Source organism: Oratosquilla oratoria, chromosome 40 (assembly GCF_046742065.1).
Source record: "Oratosquilla oratoria isolate Oo_2021 chromosome 40, ASM4674206v1, whole genome shotgun sequence".
NCBI lineage: Eukaryota > Metazoa > Arthropoda > Malacostraca > Stomatopoda > Squillidae > Oratosquilla > Oratosquilla oratoria.
In genome coordinates, this window is record NC_134816.1 from 17835547 (window position 1) to 17853560 (window position 18014).

Here is an 18014-nt window from a genome sequence, read left to right on the forward strand (position 1 = left end):
TATATTTTGTCCTCCACTGACATTATATCCTACCGTGATATCTTCTCCTCCATTATCATTACATCCTATCGTGATATTTTGTCCTCCACTATCATTAATTCCCATCGTGATATTTTGTCCTCTACTGTCATTACATCCCATTGCGACATTTTGTCCTATGACATTACATCCTAATGTAATATTTCGACCTCTAGCGACATTATATCCTAAAATTATATTTTGTCCTATACTGGCACATTGTTCTACATTAATGCTATACTCTACACTGTTTTCCCAAGTACATTCTATTTCCCCTTCCCTTTGGGCTTCTACCCTAAAAAAGGAGCTAATTCATTACAAACTCCCACAATGAGGTTTGTAAGAACATCTTTGCCTCTGCGGGTATGGTGGATCCCATCAGAAGCGTAAAGGTCATGGCGCCTAGAAAAGAGATACCAAGGATCAAGAAAGTGATCTTTTACTAGTCTTTCTTCACTCATTCTTTCCATGTGTCCAAACGATCCTAATACTCTTTCATCAATCCTATCTCCCAACTCCCTTTCCACCCCTGCTCTCCTCCTCACCTCATTTCTCACTCTATCTAGGTGAAATCTAAAACTGTATAATTATTCATCAATTGGGGCATACACCAGGGAGTGTGTTGCTTCACTCACAACACTGGCACCAGTCCTCACAGTCTCTCCGAGCAAGTTCCCATGCAGATATCCTTTTCACCCCAAATAACTCTCAACATGTTGAATTAATTTGCCCCAGCCATGAATTCTGTGGGCATCCTTTCATCTCCACCATCAAGGGTTGTCTCTTGTGGAGACAACCCTGAGAGTAGGATCAACATCAGGGAAACATGCCACATACCCATATAGCTAGAGTTGACATTCACAAATTACACTTGTAACTGGTCTAGACTGAGTCTCACAGAACAGTCTCTGGTTTGATATGAAGTCATTCCAGCAATATCCCATGATTCTCTGAAGGCACTTAGTATCCAAGACATCAAGACACCTTCAAGTCAGTATATTTGCTGATAGCAAGTAAGAGTTCACACACATGTAGTTTGCACGAATTTTTATTTGCTATCAGCAAATACGGATACAGTACACAGTTTTAGATTTTAGTTCTTGCCCAAGGTTACATGCAAGAGACAAAAGTGGAAGAGAAATGGAATATCTTGATGGATAATTACAATGAAGGAGTAAATAGGCATGTACCAAGACAGAAGCGAGAGAGAGTGTACATTAAATGCTGGCTCAACAAATGATGTAGTGAGGCAAAAGACAAAAGGTACAGAGCTTGGAAAAGGTGGAGAAAAGATAAAAAAACTGAAAAATGGCAAGTTTATAAACTATAGAAATGAGTATGTTAAAGTGAGAAAAGAGGAAAAAAAGAACCATGAAAAGGATAAATGCAAAGAGCAACCCAAGCTATTCTATCGATATGTGAATGGTAAACTTAAAAACAAATAGGAAATGGTGAAACTACGCCAAGGGAATATAGAGTACACAGAATTAGAAATGGCTGAAGTCATGAATAATCACTTCAAATTTGTCTTCACTAGAGAGAGCACAATATTGGGACAAAGGTAATGAAAGGCAATCTCCCCCCATGAGCGAGATAACAATAACACAAAAAGAAATATTGGAACACCTATCAAACCTTGACGTCAGGAAATCACATGGCCCGGATGGAATTGCAAATTGGATTCTAAAAGAATGCAAAGAAAAACTAACAGACAAAATACATAACATAATAAATTGCTCACTCAAAGAAGGAAAAATACCAAAAGACTGGATAAATACTAACATTGTAACAATATATAAAGGAGGAAACAAGGCAGAACCAACTAACTATAGGCCAGTCACTAACAAGCACTATAGCCAAAATTTGTGAGAAAATCATCAAGAATAGATGGGTAAAACACGTGGAAGACAACAATATAATAAACCCAAGACAATTTGGGTTCAGACAAGGAAGATCATGCACCACAAATTTAATATGTTTCTACTTGAGAGTAATAGACATAGTGCAAGAAAGGAATGGATGGGCTGATTGTGCCTTCCTGGACTTACAAAAAGCTTTTGACAAAGTACCACACAAAAAATTATTAGAAAAACTGGAACATATAGGAGGGATACAAGGGAACCTACTAAAATGGATGGAGGATTTCCTGATTGGTAGAAAGATGAGTGTAGTGCTCAGAGAAAAAGATTCAGACTGGAAAGATGTGATCAGTGGAGTACCACAAGGATCTGTATTGGCTCCAATAATGTTTGCTATTTATGTGAATGACATGGATGATGATGTGAAATGTTACATGAGCTTCTCTGCAGACGACGCCAAACTGTTAAGGAAAGTAAAAACTGAAAAGGATTGCGAATCACTGCAGGAAGACCTGAATAAAGTATGGAACTGGAGTCAGAAATGGGAAGTGGACTTCAATATTAAGAAGTGTAGCATAATGGAGTTTGGAAAAAGCAAAAACAGAATATCAGAACAACATAAAATTGGAACGAAGGAGGTAAAGAAGGAGAGATCCAAAAAAGATTTGGGGGTAATCATCTCAAACAACTTGTTCTATGACAAACAGATAAACAAAGTTGTTGGAGAATCCTACAACTTGCTAAGATCAATAAAAGTGGCATTTACATATTTGGACAAAAAAATTATTAAAAAAATATTGGTCACACTGATAAAGCCTTGACTAGAATATGCAGTGACATTGTGGCCACCCAGTACCAAAAAAGAATATAAAGAAAATAGAAAGAATCCAGAGAGCAGCATCAAAAATGGCACCTGCCCTTGCAAACTTGTCATATGAGGAGAGATTGGCTAAACTGGAGTTAATGACTCTGGAGCAAAGAAGAGAGGTGATCTACTGACCATCTACAGAATCATGAAAGGCACAGAGATACTCGATAGAGAGGACTTGTTAAACTGGGACAGGAGAAGCACAAGAGGACATGGAAAGAAAATAAAAAACATAGCTACAGAAGAGATCTGAAGAAAAACAGTTTTCCACATAGAGTGGTGGACACTTGGAACAAACTGGACATGAAATAGTGTGCGCAAAACCTATTCATGAGTTTAAGAGCAAACTAGACACAGAGATACAAAGGCGGGACACCACGAGCGTAGCTCCCCTTCCAGCAAAATACAACTAGGTAAATATAAATAACCTTGAGCAAGGACTCAAATCTAAAACTATATATCCATATTTGCTGATAGCAAATAAGAGTTCATATGAACTACATGTTAAAAAAACACCCACCCACCCCTGGAACTTCAAATCTAAGATCTATCTACCTAAATATGCACCATAGACTTCTTCCCTTTTATACAAAGGTAGATAGCCAAAGCATGCACCCATGCCCACTCAGCCAACTCCCATCCATCATCTGTTTGTTTGCCTTTACCTTAGCCCCTCAGGGTCATCCCTGTCTCCTGCCCACTGCTTGGATCAGATGCAATGCAGCAAGACACAGCACATCCAAAACAGGGCCCCACTGCTTGATTTACTTGGTAACCTTCCCTCCTTGTCCCCTCATATGAAAAAAGAAGAGTAAAAATCCCTTTATGCTGTGTCAATTTACTGTCCACTCACACAATTTACTGTCCACTTTTGCCTTCTCCCATCCCTTTTCAACAGACATTCCCCTTTTACTCAAGGCCTCCTTCATCCCATCCACCCATCTCATTCTTGGTCTTCCCCTCAAGTTCACTCCACCCACCTCTGCCTTCCACACTCTTTTTGCTAGTCTTTCTTCATTCTTTCCTTGTGCCCAAACCATCCCAGTATTCTTTCATCAGTCCTATCTGGAAGGTCCTCTTCCACCCCTGCTTTCCTTCCTCTTTCTGACTCTATCCACTCTAGTAATCCCCACCACACTTCTTGAACACGTTAAATTTCTCCTTTCTGCCTCCCTTAAGTTCCAAGTTTCAAATTAATAGTGTCATCAGCACATACGTAGACTCAGAGGTGACTTCATCCAGGTCTTTAAGATTCTTAAGGGAACTGACATCAAAAGTAATAAAATTTTCACATTGAATGAGAATCCGACAAGAAATAATGGTCTCAAACTGTCAGGAAATAGATTTAATTTGGAAGTGGGTAGAAACAACTTTGCCAACTGTGTAGTCCATGAATGGAACAAACTTCTTGCAGAGGCAGTGCAATGTAGTTCAGTTCGAAGCTTTAAGATTCATTTAGATAAACACCTAAGCAAGATGCTGTAATGACTGCCATTTATTTCATATTATTTGTTTATCTGTTTGTTTATTATTTGCTTGCTTTTTATTTATTAGTTATCTGTCAATTTACTATTATCTACTATTTATGTTTGTTTATTATTTAACAATACATATGCATTTATTTTATTTACAGTAAAAGCTCTTTTTTCTGTTATTCTCGTATCCGGCTCCTTCTTATAATCGGCATATTATTCACAAGGAAATAACAATTTTGTATAAGAATGTAAAAATGTATAAGAATGTAAAAATTCGAAAAAATAAAATTTTAAATTCCGCCGCTGCCAGAGGTAGCGCGCATCTTTCCCGCCATCTCCCACAAATCCCGCCGCTCCATCAGGCCCAGTGCCCACTGTAATAAGACGCCTGATGTTAAGCGTGTGACTGTCTATTAGCAACACTCTCAACACACAAACACATACCGACAGCAAAGGAAGACAGTGATGGCTGAGTTGAAGGATATGCGTGGTAGTGCTAAGCTTAGCGTCACTGATGAAGCTCTTCAGGAGTGGATGGAGTTCGACAATGACGAAGCTATCACCCCCACACTAACTGACGACAAAATCATTCAGGCAGTGATTGAGGAGAAGCATGGTAAGGAAACAGAGGCTGATAGTGAAGAGGAAGATGACCCAGAGCCAAGAGTAATGTGGAAGGATGCCGCTAAAGGATTGGCAACATTTATCAAGTTTGCGGAGCAGTGCACCTACATGGGGACTCGCAACGTGATGTCTCTTCACTGTCTTCAAAATGAATTTTTAATGCAGAGAGACAAACATTCTAAACAAAGAGACATACGTGATTTCATGAAAATAAATAAAGATAAATATGAATATACTGGTAAATAAATAAACAACAAAAGTGAAGCCATTGAATGAATTTTATTTAAGTACTCTATAAATAAAGGCAATAAATGTACTTTTTTAATATTCCTTCTCGTAACCGGCATTTCCCCTTTCCGGCACGTCTTTGGTCCCACTTGTGCCGGTTAAAAGAGCTTATACTATATTATTATATTATCATAGTTTTTATTTATTTTTCTTTAATTTATTTATCATTACTGCATTTTTTTTCAGTATCCAACCTAGTTATGGACCAAAAGGTCTCCTGTTGGCATGCTCCGCCTTTGTAATCCCTTGTAATCACCACTTCATATAATATTCTCTTTATATACATCCCCAGATACCTATTTCTCATAACACTCTTCACTCCTCTACATACAGCATTTACTTGTTTCCTTCACTCTGCAATTTACCTCCACCCCCACTCCTCTATTCATTGTTACATGTCAACCTACATACTTAAAACTATCCACCTACTCCAAACTCTCCTTCAAAACTTACTTGCAACTTACTGCCACCCTCACCCCTTATACATCACATCACTTTGCTTTTCCCAACATTTATTTTTAACTTCCTCCCATCACATACCTTCTCAAACCCCATCACTAATTGCATTGTCTTAAGCAAACAACAAAAGACTCACTTTACACTTTCCTTTACTCTAACCATCTCCAACCCTCTGCCCACCCCTCTTGCATTGACCACTTGTACCACCTCATCCATGTGCACATTGAATGGCAATGGTTACATAGTAACTCTGGACAGTCCCACTTTCACCTCAAACCACACACTCTCACCATTCCTAATCCCTAACACACACTCTTCTAATCATGTAAAGGATTCTGACTGTCCTTAACAGCTTTCCCCTTACCCCGCATATTTGCAATACCTCCCATAATGCTTTCCTGGCTACCCTATCATAAATACATATACCAAAGGCTTTTCCTCCCTTACAAGGGCGGTAGCCAAAAAAACAAAGGCATAGAGAATTTAGGGAGAAATGTCAATGTAATAGTACTGGGAGACCTTAATGCTAGGGTAGGAAATGGTCCAATCGATGGAGTGGTTGGGAAATGTGGAGTTCCAGGAAAGAATCGTAGTGGAGAGTTGATGGTGGAAATGTGTCTAGAAAGAGAGTTGATGATAGCAAATACAGTGTTGAAGAAGAAAGTCAAGCATAAGTACACATGGGAGAGGGTGGTGGAGGGAAGGATGGTAGATAGAGCATTAATGGATTATGTAGTGTGGTAAATAGGATTATGATAGGAAGAGTTAAGGATGTACATGTGCTAAGGGGAGAGGGTGGGGGAATATCAGATCATTTTTTGGTGGAAGGTAAGTTGAGAGTGGAGGATAGATGGAGAAAGAGGAAAGGGACAAAAGGTAGGGAGGTGCTTAGAATGAACTCTTTGAATGAAAAGGAAAAGGAGGAGTACAAGAAGAAGCTGAAGGAGTGGGAGGGAGTGAAAGATAGAGTAGAGCTAGGTGTGGAGGAGGAATGGGGATGATTCAAGGAGGGAGTCACAAAGTGTGCAAGGATGGTGTGTGGAACAAGAAGGACAGGAGGAAATAGAAGGAAGGGTAGTGAATGGTGGGATGGGGAAACAAAGAAGGTTGTAGAGAAGAAGCAAGCTTTCACAGATTGGTTACAAAATAGGGCGAGGGAGTCATATGAGAGGTACAAAGAAAAGAAAAGAGAAGTAAAGCAAAAGGTAGAGGCGGCAAAGAGAAGAGCAGATGTGAAATGGGGTAAGAATATGACAGGAAATTTTGAAAGTACAGGTACTCCTCGTTTAACGACCTACTCGGTTAGCGATGATGCGGAGTTACGACGGGCTTTATGACAGACGTTTAATGTAAATCTCCCAAAGTTACGACGTTGTGTACGATAATTAAGTTGGCTGAGGCGAATTTGTATGATGTTATAATTGAACTTGTACGGTGGATATTAGCTGTGAGGTAAAGTGTTCTGAAGCTTAGATCTACATTACCATCCTGCAAGCTGCAAAAAGTACCTGGGGTACAGTATATACCAGTAGTGGTAAATTTTTAGTTTCGACCATGGGCGCAATATAGCAATATAAAAAATTAATTATTCATTTTGTAAATTATAATGTATCAAAGTAATATGCAATTTTGTGAGCGGAAAAAAAAAAAAGGTGCTAAAACAAATTTCGTAAGTAACGAAGTCATGTCGGATGAATGGTACACCATGTTTGTTATGATAGATGCCGATGTCGAAGAAATAAAAGTGATGATGAATTCGTCTAACCTAAACTAAACTAACCTGACCTGTGTTTGATAAATCATTACCTGCAAATTAAATGTCATCCGGCTCGTCCTCGTTGTCGTCGTCGTGAGAGACGTTGGCAGACGACAAGATGGCATCCCAATCCTATGCTACCGACTTCGTTCATTAGCATATTTTCTTGTAGCATGGTATTTTTTACTTTCATTTCCGCCCACAAAATTGCATATTACGTTGATACATTTTAATTTACAAAATTAATAATTAATTTTCTATTGCTATATAGCGCCCATGGTCGAAACTAAAAAAATACCCCAGTATTCAATATGGAATGTCAGCATACGCGGATTTGGTCATATACGGTAATTTCAGGAACCTAACCACTGTAAATAAACAGTAAATGAAGCTTTAATGTACTGTATAAAAGAGGGAAAATACACGAAAATAAAGATACATGTATTGCTGGACATTGTACATACAGTACATGTACGTATATGTATACACTTTCGCTTAACGACCAATACGGTTAACGATGGCACGCTGGTCCCAATTGTCGTCGTTAAACGATGAGTGGTTGTAATAAAAAGATGTTTTGGAAAGAAATTAAGAGAGGAAGAGGAGGTGAATCAAGTAGAGAAGAAAAGGTAAAAGGTGCAGATGGAGAGATGATAATGGAAGAGAAGGCAGTAAGGGGAAGATGGGCAGAATATTTTAGGGAGTTGCTAAATGTGAAGGAGGATAGGGAGGGAAAGATAGCTGCAGTGGGAAATGCTAAGAAAATGACCGTGATGAGTGAGGAAAATGGAGGAGAAATAAGGAAGGATGAAGTGAAGGCAGTTGTTAAGATGATGAAAGCAGGTAAGGCACCTGGTCTGGATGGATGCCATGCAGAATGTCTAAAAAAAGGAGGTACAGTGATGGTGGACTGGCTGGTGAGGTTATTTAATGTTTGCTGGAGAGAGGGTAGAGTGCCGGAGGACTGAAGAAGTGCCTGTATAGTTCCTCTTTACAAGGGAAAAGGGGACAAGTGTGAATGTAGTAGTTTCAGAGGGATTAGCTTGTTGAGTGTAGTTGGGAAGGCTTATGGGAGGATCTTGATTGAGAGGATTAGGAGAGGAACAGAGGTAGTAATTGGTGAGGAACAGTGTGGATTTAGGACGGGTAGACATTGTGTAGATCAGATCTTTGTGGTAAGACAGATATGTGAAAAAGCTATAGGAAAGGGGAATGATGTTTTTTGGGCTTTTATGGATCTGGAAAAGGCTTATGATAGGGTAGACAGAAAGGCAATGTGGGAGGTTATGCAGATATACGGGATAGGAGGAAAGCTTCTCGGAGCTGTCAAGAGTTTTTATGAGAGTAGTAGAGCTTGTGTCAGGATTAGAAATGGAGAGAGTGAGTGGTTCAAGGTAAAGGTGGGACTTCGTCAAGGATGCATTATGTCGCCCTGGCTGTTCAACTTATACATGGATGGGGTAGTGCGAGAGGTAAATGCAAGGGTAGTGGGTCAGGGATTGGAGATGGTTAAAGAAAATGGAGAAAAGTGGGAGGTGAGCCAGCTGTTGTTTGCGGACGACACTGCGCTTGTGGCAGGATCGGAGGAGGGATTGAGAAAGTTGGTGACAGAGTTTGGGAGAGTATGTGATAGAAGAAAGCTAAAGATAAATGTGGGTAAAAGGTGATGAGATGTACAAGGGGTGAAAGTGGCAGTAATCTGGAAGTGAGCATTAAGGGAGAGTGACTGGAGGAAGTGGATAGTTTTAGATACTTGGGTGCAAATGTGGCAGGAAAAGGTGGAGTGAAGGTGGAGGTAGAATGTAGATTGAGAGAAGCGAGTAAATGCCTTGGTGGATTAAAGAATGTAATGAGGAATAGACATTTAGGAATGGATGCTAAGAGGAGACTGTATGAAGGAGTGATTGTGCCAACAGCACTGTATGGGGCAGAAACATGGAACATAAGAGAGGAAGAGAGAAGGAGTTTGAATGTGTTTGAGATGAGGTGTCTGAGAAGTATGATGGGGGTTACTAGGCTAGATAGAGTGAGAAATGAGGAGGTGAGGAGGAGAACAGGGGTGGAAAGGGAGTTGGGAAATAGGGTTGATGAAAGAGTATTAGGATGGTTTGGACACATGGAGAGAATGAGTGAAGAAAGACTAGTAAAAGAGGTATGGAAGGCAGATGTGGAGGGAGTGAACATGAAGGGACGTCCTAGGATGAGGTGGATGGATGGGGTGAAGGGGGCTTTGGGGAAGAGGGGAATGTCTGTTGAGGAAGGACGGGAAAGGACAGAAGACGGGTGAATGGAGAATGGTTGTATATGGATGATGTTATGATGTATGAGGTGGAATGGGCGGGGGGATGGGGGGTGAGGTAGTATGTGTGAGCAAAATTTGACGCAGCCCGAAGGGATTTCTCCCCGTCTTCCCCCATTTATGCAATGGGGGGACGGAGAGGGGGGGGGTTGCCGATTTAATGAAGCAGCCTTGCTGTGGATGTGCTGTGTCTTGCAACACTGCTTCTGACCCAGGGCAGTGGACAAGGTGCAGGGATGACCCATCATCCAGGAGGTGCTAAGATAATAGGGAGGGTGGAGGAGTGTGGAGTGTATTCAGGGATGGAATGGGTGGGAATGATTTTATGCCTTTTCCTTTTTGGCTACCTCCCTTGTACGGGGGAAAAAGCCTTGGTATATGTATGTATGTATAAACCACTCCCACCCATTCCATCTCCACTTACTCAACTCCCATCCACCCTCTTCCCTCCCCCTTATCTTGGCTCCTCCTGGATGATGAGTCATCCCTACATCTCACCCACTGCCCTAGGTCAGAAGCAGTGTCATCCAGAGAGCAACTACCAAGATGGCCCCAACACTATCAAAAATGTCATATGAAGAAAGATTGTCAAAACTAGAACTACTGACTCTGGAACAAAGAAGAGAAAGAGGTGACTTGTTGGCCATCTACAGAATTATGAGAGGTGTGGATGTCCTTGATAGAGATGACTTACTAAATTGGGATAAGAGAAACATGAGAGGGCACGGAAGGAAACTCAAACAGGACAGTTATAGAGGAGACCTTAAAAAAAAAAAAAAAAAAAAAAAAAAAAAAAAAAATGAAAATTCCCCACATAGTGGTGGATGTATGGAACATACTAGACAAAACAATAGTATGTCCAAAACCAATACAAGAATTTAAGAACAAATTAGATATGGCGAGATACAGAGACGGGACACCACGAGTGTAGCTCCACTTCCTATAAGATACAACTAGGTAAATATACACACATGCATAAATACCTGGAATAGCTTAGGAAGTGATATAGCTCAAGCTCAGACATTACATGTGTTCAAATCTAAATATGATAATTAGAAATCAATGGGATAGATTATGTTGGAACCATACATGAATTTGAGGCTAGGTAGGATAAATAAATAGAGAATAGGAGACGGGACCCATTGAGCATTGCTCCTTTTCTTGTATACTACAATTAGGTAAATATATGTCTAAAGGATGTGAAGAAATACAGTTTTCCATATAGATGCATAAATACTTGGAATAGCTTAGGAAGTGATATAGCCCAACGCCCAAACAAAACATGAGTTCAAATCTAAATATGATAATTGAAAATCAAGGATATAGATTAACTTGGAATTGTAAATGAATTCGAGTCTAGGTATGATAGAGAAAAAAAAAAAAATTAGAGAATAGGATATCTAAGCCAACAAGCATTGCTCTTTTCCTGTATACAACAATTAGGTAAATATATATAAGTAAATACACACGTTTGCAGATGACACAAAAATTATGAGAAGAGTAAAAAATGAGGTCAGTAGATGATTGAGAAAAGATCTAGATGCTATTTTTGCATGGAGCTTAAAATGGGAAAAAAAAAAAAAAAAAAAAAAAAAAAAAAATAGACCATCCTTAAAGTACTTAACCCCTTCCATACGGTGCCGCACACGTAGGCGTCATGGACTTAGATCTCGGTGGCAGCAGCCAATGCCAGCCGTACGACGTGTCGTAATAATACTCGCATCATAAAATATAGTCACCGCTTATATCGATCGTTCTCTCTTCACCCGTGAATTTTGATAACCATAGAAAATGCGATTACAAAAGAATTAGAAAGAATGTCATTATGGAGGGGCGACTACAATAAATATAATCAAGACGCCGATATGGCAGCCTCGCGAATACACTCGCTCCCCATGACGCCTACGTGTGCGGCACCGTATGGAAGGGGTTAAGAAGTGAACCCATTTAAAAATTATCATTATTATTACTTTTTTTTTTTTTTTTAGTATACAATAATTTTTACAAGCAGTTCAAGCCAATAACCAGTACAAATGAATTTAACAAATCTAAGGGGGCTCCCTGTTCAAGCAGGTTAAGGCATCGTTACTTACAGCGAAAGTCAAGATGATGACGATTCGAACCCTACTTGGGGCAAGTTCAACTAGGGGCATGGTTTGTTAAATTCCACACTACAAAGTCCACTGTAAGGAGCACCATCCTAGCCTCCCAATAGGGGGAGTTTGTGATATTAAACCAAATCAAGGAATACTGAGTTACAGGTAAGACTATAATAATATATTAGGGATAACTCAAGTAGCCCAGTATGGGGCTTATTTCCATCAAGGAGAAACATTTGGTATTGTTGATTAAAGACAACCTGTCACCTGACTGATATATTAGCAGGACTGTGGGAGAGACATACAGACTACTGCTGAAAATTAAAGTGGCATTTCACTGTATGGATGAAGAGAAGGAGAAAAACTCACTGAAACCCTGATACATCCAAAACTGGAATATGTATCAGTAGTATGGTCCCCACACAGAAATAAAGATATAAACAAAATTGGGCAAATACAAAGGGCAGCAACCAAACTGGTCCCAAGCCTGGCAGATAAACCATATGAGGAAAGACTAAAAGCACTGGGTCTGCCAATTCTGAAAGATCAATAATAAAGAGGTGATATGATTACAGTATTCAGGTCACTAAAGGGGACAAATTGCAATGACAAATGAGCTCTCCTGATTCAAGATGGGAGGGCTTTCAGAGGTCATGGGAAAAATTAAGACATCATGTCTAAAGGATGTGTAGACATACATTTTTCCATATAGATGCACAAATATGTGGAATAGATTAAAAGGTGATATAGCCCAAGCTCAAATAATACAAAAGTTCACATCTAAACATGATAATTGGAAGTCAAAGATATAGATTAAGTTGGAACTGTATATGAATTTGAGGCTAGTTATGATAAAAATTGGAGAATAGGAGATGGGACCCAATGAGCATTGATTCTTTCCTGTATACTACAATTAGATAACTATTATTAGGGAAATACATACACACATGCATATGCATATACATACATATATATATATATATATATATATATACATACATACATATACCAAGGCTTTTTCCCCCTTACAAGGGAGGTAGCCAAAAAGGAAAAGGCATAAAATCATTCCCACCCATTCCATCCCTGAATACACTCCACACCCCTCCACCCTCCCTCTTATCTTAGCACCTCCTGGATGACGGGTCATCCCTGCACCTTGTCCACTGCCCTAGGTCAGAAGCAGTGTCGCAAGACACAGCACATCCACAGCAAGGCTGCTTCATTAAATCGGCGACCCTCCCTATCCGTCCCCCCATTGCATAAAAGGAGAAGACGGGGAGAAATCCCTTCGGGCTGCGTCAAATTTTGCTCACACATACTACCTCACCCCCCCATCCCCCCGCCCATTCCACCTTATGCATCACAACATCATCCATATACAACCTCTCCCTCACCCTCCTCCGCTACCCCATTTCACCCTGCACCTGAGTAATGCCATCTGTCCGCATTCCTTCTCTTTTCTGTAGCTTATAAGTCCCCTCTGTTCCTCTGTCAAATTTGAAGAGGGCTACAGTTGATAGCCGAAATATAGGAATCTTCTTTATTCGAAGTTTATTTTCTCTGACTGTGGGTTTTCCTGTGTGTCATATATATATATTATATATATATATATATATATATATATATATATATATATATATATATATATATATATATATATATATATATACCTCTCCCTCCCTATAGAAATGGGGGAATGGGAGGGTGTGAAGGTGTACCAAAATTAAATATTACTTACCTAAGCCTTCACCAAGGCCCAAAATTACTCTTGTAATGATTAATAATGGAAGATATTGGGCAAGGAGTGGAGTAACAACTGTTGACATTGACCACAATAGGACAGCAAAGCAAAGGACCCTCCGACACCCATATTTATTTGAAGCATTAGCTCCCACAATCTGAAACAATATGATACATTTCTATCATTAAGAAATAAGAAACATACACTGATATCACACAAGTAGTAGCATGAACCAATTTCTTAGGATCCAATACTTTTTCATTTACCTTCATTATCTTACAATTACACCAAACTTCTTTGTTGTGACACCCCTGCTTCTCATGTCACATAATATGCGAAAAAGTTATTAAATATAAATTAATTAAACACTTGGAATAGAACAATATACTAAACCCTAAACCCTTAATGCAACATTCGCCAAATGCCACTTGCATGGACATTTGGGTGTAGGACATAAATCCACTTCAGGAAGTGGCCCAGGACATAAAACACCTCAAATTCCCAAAGTGGGTTTATGTTCTGGGCCCAAATATCTGCACAAGTAGAGGTTGTTGGATTAACCACTTCCATACGGTGATGCCTACGTAGGTGGCATGAGGAGCAAGTGGGTACTCGATGATGCCGACATCGGCATCTTGATTATATTTATTGTAGTCGTACCTACGTAATTTCCATTCTCTCTAACTGGCTTCATCAATTTTCTATGGTTATCAAAATACATGGGTGAAAGAGAACGAACGATTGAGCACTGACTTTACTTTCTATAATGCGATTATTATGACGCAACATCGCACATCGGGCAGCTAATGCTGCCAGATATGCGATGTGTCCCGGAGTGAAGAGGTTAAGAGCCCTGGATGTACGAGTCAAATTCTCTTGGGCAGCATCTGCCTGATGTACAATAATTTAATGATGCATCACAATACTCTCATTATAAAATACAAAGTTACAGCTATATTACTCTGTCTCTTTTACTCTGAATCTTAACCACTTCAGTATGAGTCAAATTCTCACACACAGCATTGGCTGCATATGTACGATTCATTACACTACTCACATTATAAAATATAAAGTCACTTCTGTATTACTTGTTCTCTTTTACTCTGAGTATAATAAACACAGAAAACATGATCAAACCAGTTAACAGAATCCAGGGGTAACTCATGTACAACTACAAAATTTATAATCAAGACACTGATGCTGGCATCCTTGTGTACCCACTCGTGCCTCATGATGCCAACATAGGCATCATTATACCGAAGTGGTTAATAACCATAAAAAATATGATCAAGCCAGTTCACAGAATATGGGGGTCACTCAGCTACAACTACAAAATAAATATAATCAAGACACCAATGGTGGCATACTCATATAGCCACCCACACCTCATGACACCTATGTAGGCATCATCATACTGAAGGGGTTAAGATATTTCTGCAGTATCCCAACGTCTTCCCTATACCTTATATGGTGTCATATTTTAGTGTCATCCAAAAACTAACATCACTATTGATCCCTTTGTCCAAGTTGTTTATATACATATTGAACAATAAGGGACCCAAAATTGAGCTTTGGGGAACTCTACTAATAACACTCCCCCACTTGGATTTGACATCATTAATCACTAATCCATGCTCTAATCCAAACACATTTCCTCTTATGCCATGGACTATGATTTTATTTAGTAGTCTCTGGTGGGGCACCTTGTTGAGTACTTTGCTAAAGTCAAGGGAAATAACATTGTAACTTTCATTGATATCTGCTGTCTTGTACATTAGTGTAAAAAGAAAATAATTTAGTTACAGACATAATGTGCTTTGTTGAAACCAAGCTTATTGGAAACATTGGCATTTAAGTGGATAAAGGAAAGTAAAAAATAGAGAGAAAGGGCACAAGAAAGTTGGAGGATATGTGTTGATAGCTGTAAATAAATGCATTATGGCAGATGTGGTAATGGTAAAAGAAATGGCTTAAGTAAAAAAAAAAAAAAAAAATCAGGAGAGGTGATATGAGGAAAATGGGCAAAAGAAGGCAGTGAAGAATTGTAGGGCAACATAATAGAGATTGAACTTAAGGAACAAAATGCTGTAAGAAGGAAGGAGAAACACAAAGAAGGAAGATTAATGTACAACAAAACTGACTTTGTAAAACTTAGAAAAAAAAATTCAAAATGCCTGTTGGGAAAAATTTGCAAATGGTGAAACAAAGACAGAAGAAAAATGGAACATTTTCAAAGAAATATATAGAGGGAACAGACAAATATTTGCCTAAGCAGAAACAGAAAAGGGAGTACATAAAGTGTAGTGATGCTAAAGCTAGAAGAGACAAAGCTTGGAAAAGATGGAAAAGAGACAAGAAAGAGACTAAATAGCATGGCAAACATACATCAAATTGAGAAATGAATACATAGACATACGAAGAGAGGAAAAAAGAAACTATGAAAAAGATATAATAAAATATGTAAATATGTAAATGACAAACTAAAAGACAAACACAAAATAATAAAACTGCGTGAAGGAAATCAAGAATGCACAGATGTAGAAATGGCTGAAATAATGACCAGACACTTTAAGTCTATATTTACAATTGAAAGCTCACAATTGTGGGATGATAGTCACCAAGAAGGATCCCCCAAAATGAAAGAAATAATGGTGACACAGAAAGAAATAAGGGACCAAATGAGGAAACTCAATGTCAGAAAATCACATTGGCCTGACAGAATAGTGAATTGGATATTAAAAGAATGCATAAATGAACTCACAGATAAAATACACAAGATAGACTTCTCACTCAAAGAAGGAAAACTACCACAAGACTGGAAAAATGCAAATATTGTACCAATATATAAGGGAGGAAATAAAGAAAATCCAACATATTATAGACCGGTATCCCTTACAAGCACAATTGCAAAAATATGCGAAAGAGCTATAAAAAAATAAATGGAATAAACACTTGGGAGAGAACAAAATATTAAACCCCAACCAATGTGGATTTAGAAGTGGAAGATCATATACTACAAACTTAATATGCTTTTACTCAAGATTGCTAGACATCATACAGGAAAGAGATGGCTGGGCAGATTGTGCCTTCCTGGACCTACAAAAGGCTTTTGACAAAGTACCACACAAAAAACTACTAAGAAAAAATTGAAATAATAGGTGGAATACAAGGAAAATTATTAGAATGGATGAAAGACTTCAGAAGGAAGAAAAATGAGTGTGATATTTAGAGAAAAGAACTCAAAATAGGTAAACATGATAAGTAGAGTCCCCTAAGGCTCTGTGTTTACTGTTTATAAAAATGACATGAAGGAATTGAATGCTATATAAACTTCATTGCAGATGATGCAAAACTATTGAAGAGAGTGAGTAACGAAGAAGATTGCCAATCTTTTCAGGGAGACCTGGACAGAGTCTGGAATTGGAGTAAAAAGAATGAAGTGAATTTCAACATTAAAAAATGTAGTATAATGGAATTTGGAAAAAGCAAAAATAGAATATTGGGTCAATACAAAATTGGAACAAAAGAAGTTACAAAAGTAAACTCAGAAAGAGACCTAGGAGTAATCATTTCAAATGACATGACACCGCACAAACATGTAAACAAAATAGTTGGAGAAACATACAACTTAATAAGATCAATGAAAGTGGCCTTAAATTAGAGTATGTAGTACCACTATGGACACCCAGTAAAAAAAAAAAAAAAAAAAAAAAAAAAAAAAAAAAAAAAAAAAAAAAAAAAAAAAAAAAAAAAAAAAATTAAAAGAGCACTAACAAAGACGGCACCAACACTTAGCATGTTGACATACGAACAAAGATTGGACAAACTTAACTTATTAACTCTAGAGCAAAGAAGAGAAAGAGGCAATTTGATAACCATCTATAGAATTATGAAAGGGATGGAAATCCTTGATAGGGATGATCTACTTAAATGGGACAGAAGATATACAAGGGGACACAAGAAGAAACTTAAGAAGGACAGTTACAAAAGAGATCTGATAAAGAACAGTTTTCCACACAGAGTGATAGATACATGGAATAAATTGAAAGAGAAAACAGCGAGTGCTAAAACTATACATGATTTTAAGAAAGAACTGGATGCAGAAAGATACAACTGCGGGTCTCTACAAGCATAGCTCTTCTCCCGCAAAATACAACCAGGTAAATACAACTAGGTAAATACAAAGATATACCGTATTTTACGGCTTGGAAGATGCTGCATCTTGGAAGACGCACCCTAATATTTGGAGGAAAAAAAAAAAAAAAAGTCATTCTCATACAAGAACACATTCACTATATACCTAACCACTGAACACAAAAACATAAGAAGGAAGGACGACATGTATTGGACATAGTTTAAATTATGAAATCACTTGTCCGATTTTGTTTGTATGGCAATGATACTAGTTGGTGATTAGTAAATATACTATACATTTTTCATTGTCCAAGGGTGGTTTTTCATAAAAATAAACTAAAAATTTCAAAAATATGCATGGTCCAAAGTGTCTTTCTGTTGCTCTGTTACAGTG

General features: G+C 38.4%; 1 protein-coding gene across 1 annotated transcript in view; it reads right to left on the minus strand.

Moving 5' to 3' along the window:
- LOC143020643 (uncharacterized) overlaps nucleotides 1-18014 on the minus strand; it is a 101363-nt gene that overhangs the window by 63916 nt on the left and 19433 nt on the right. The window contains exon 3 of the mRNA XM_076177144.1: nucleotides 13484-13643. Within this exon, the coding sequence (XP_076033259.1) occupies nucleotides 13484-13643 (160 nt within the window). The remainder of the gene's footprint in view (nucleotides 1-13483; nucleotides 13644-18014) is intronic.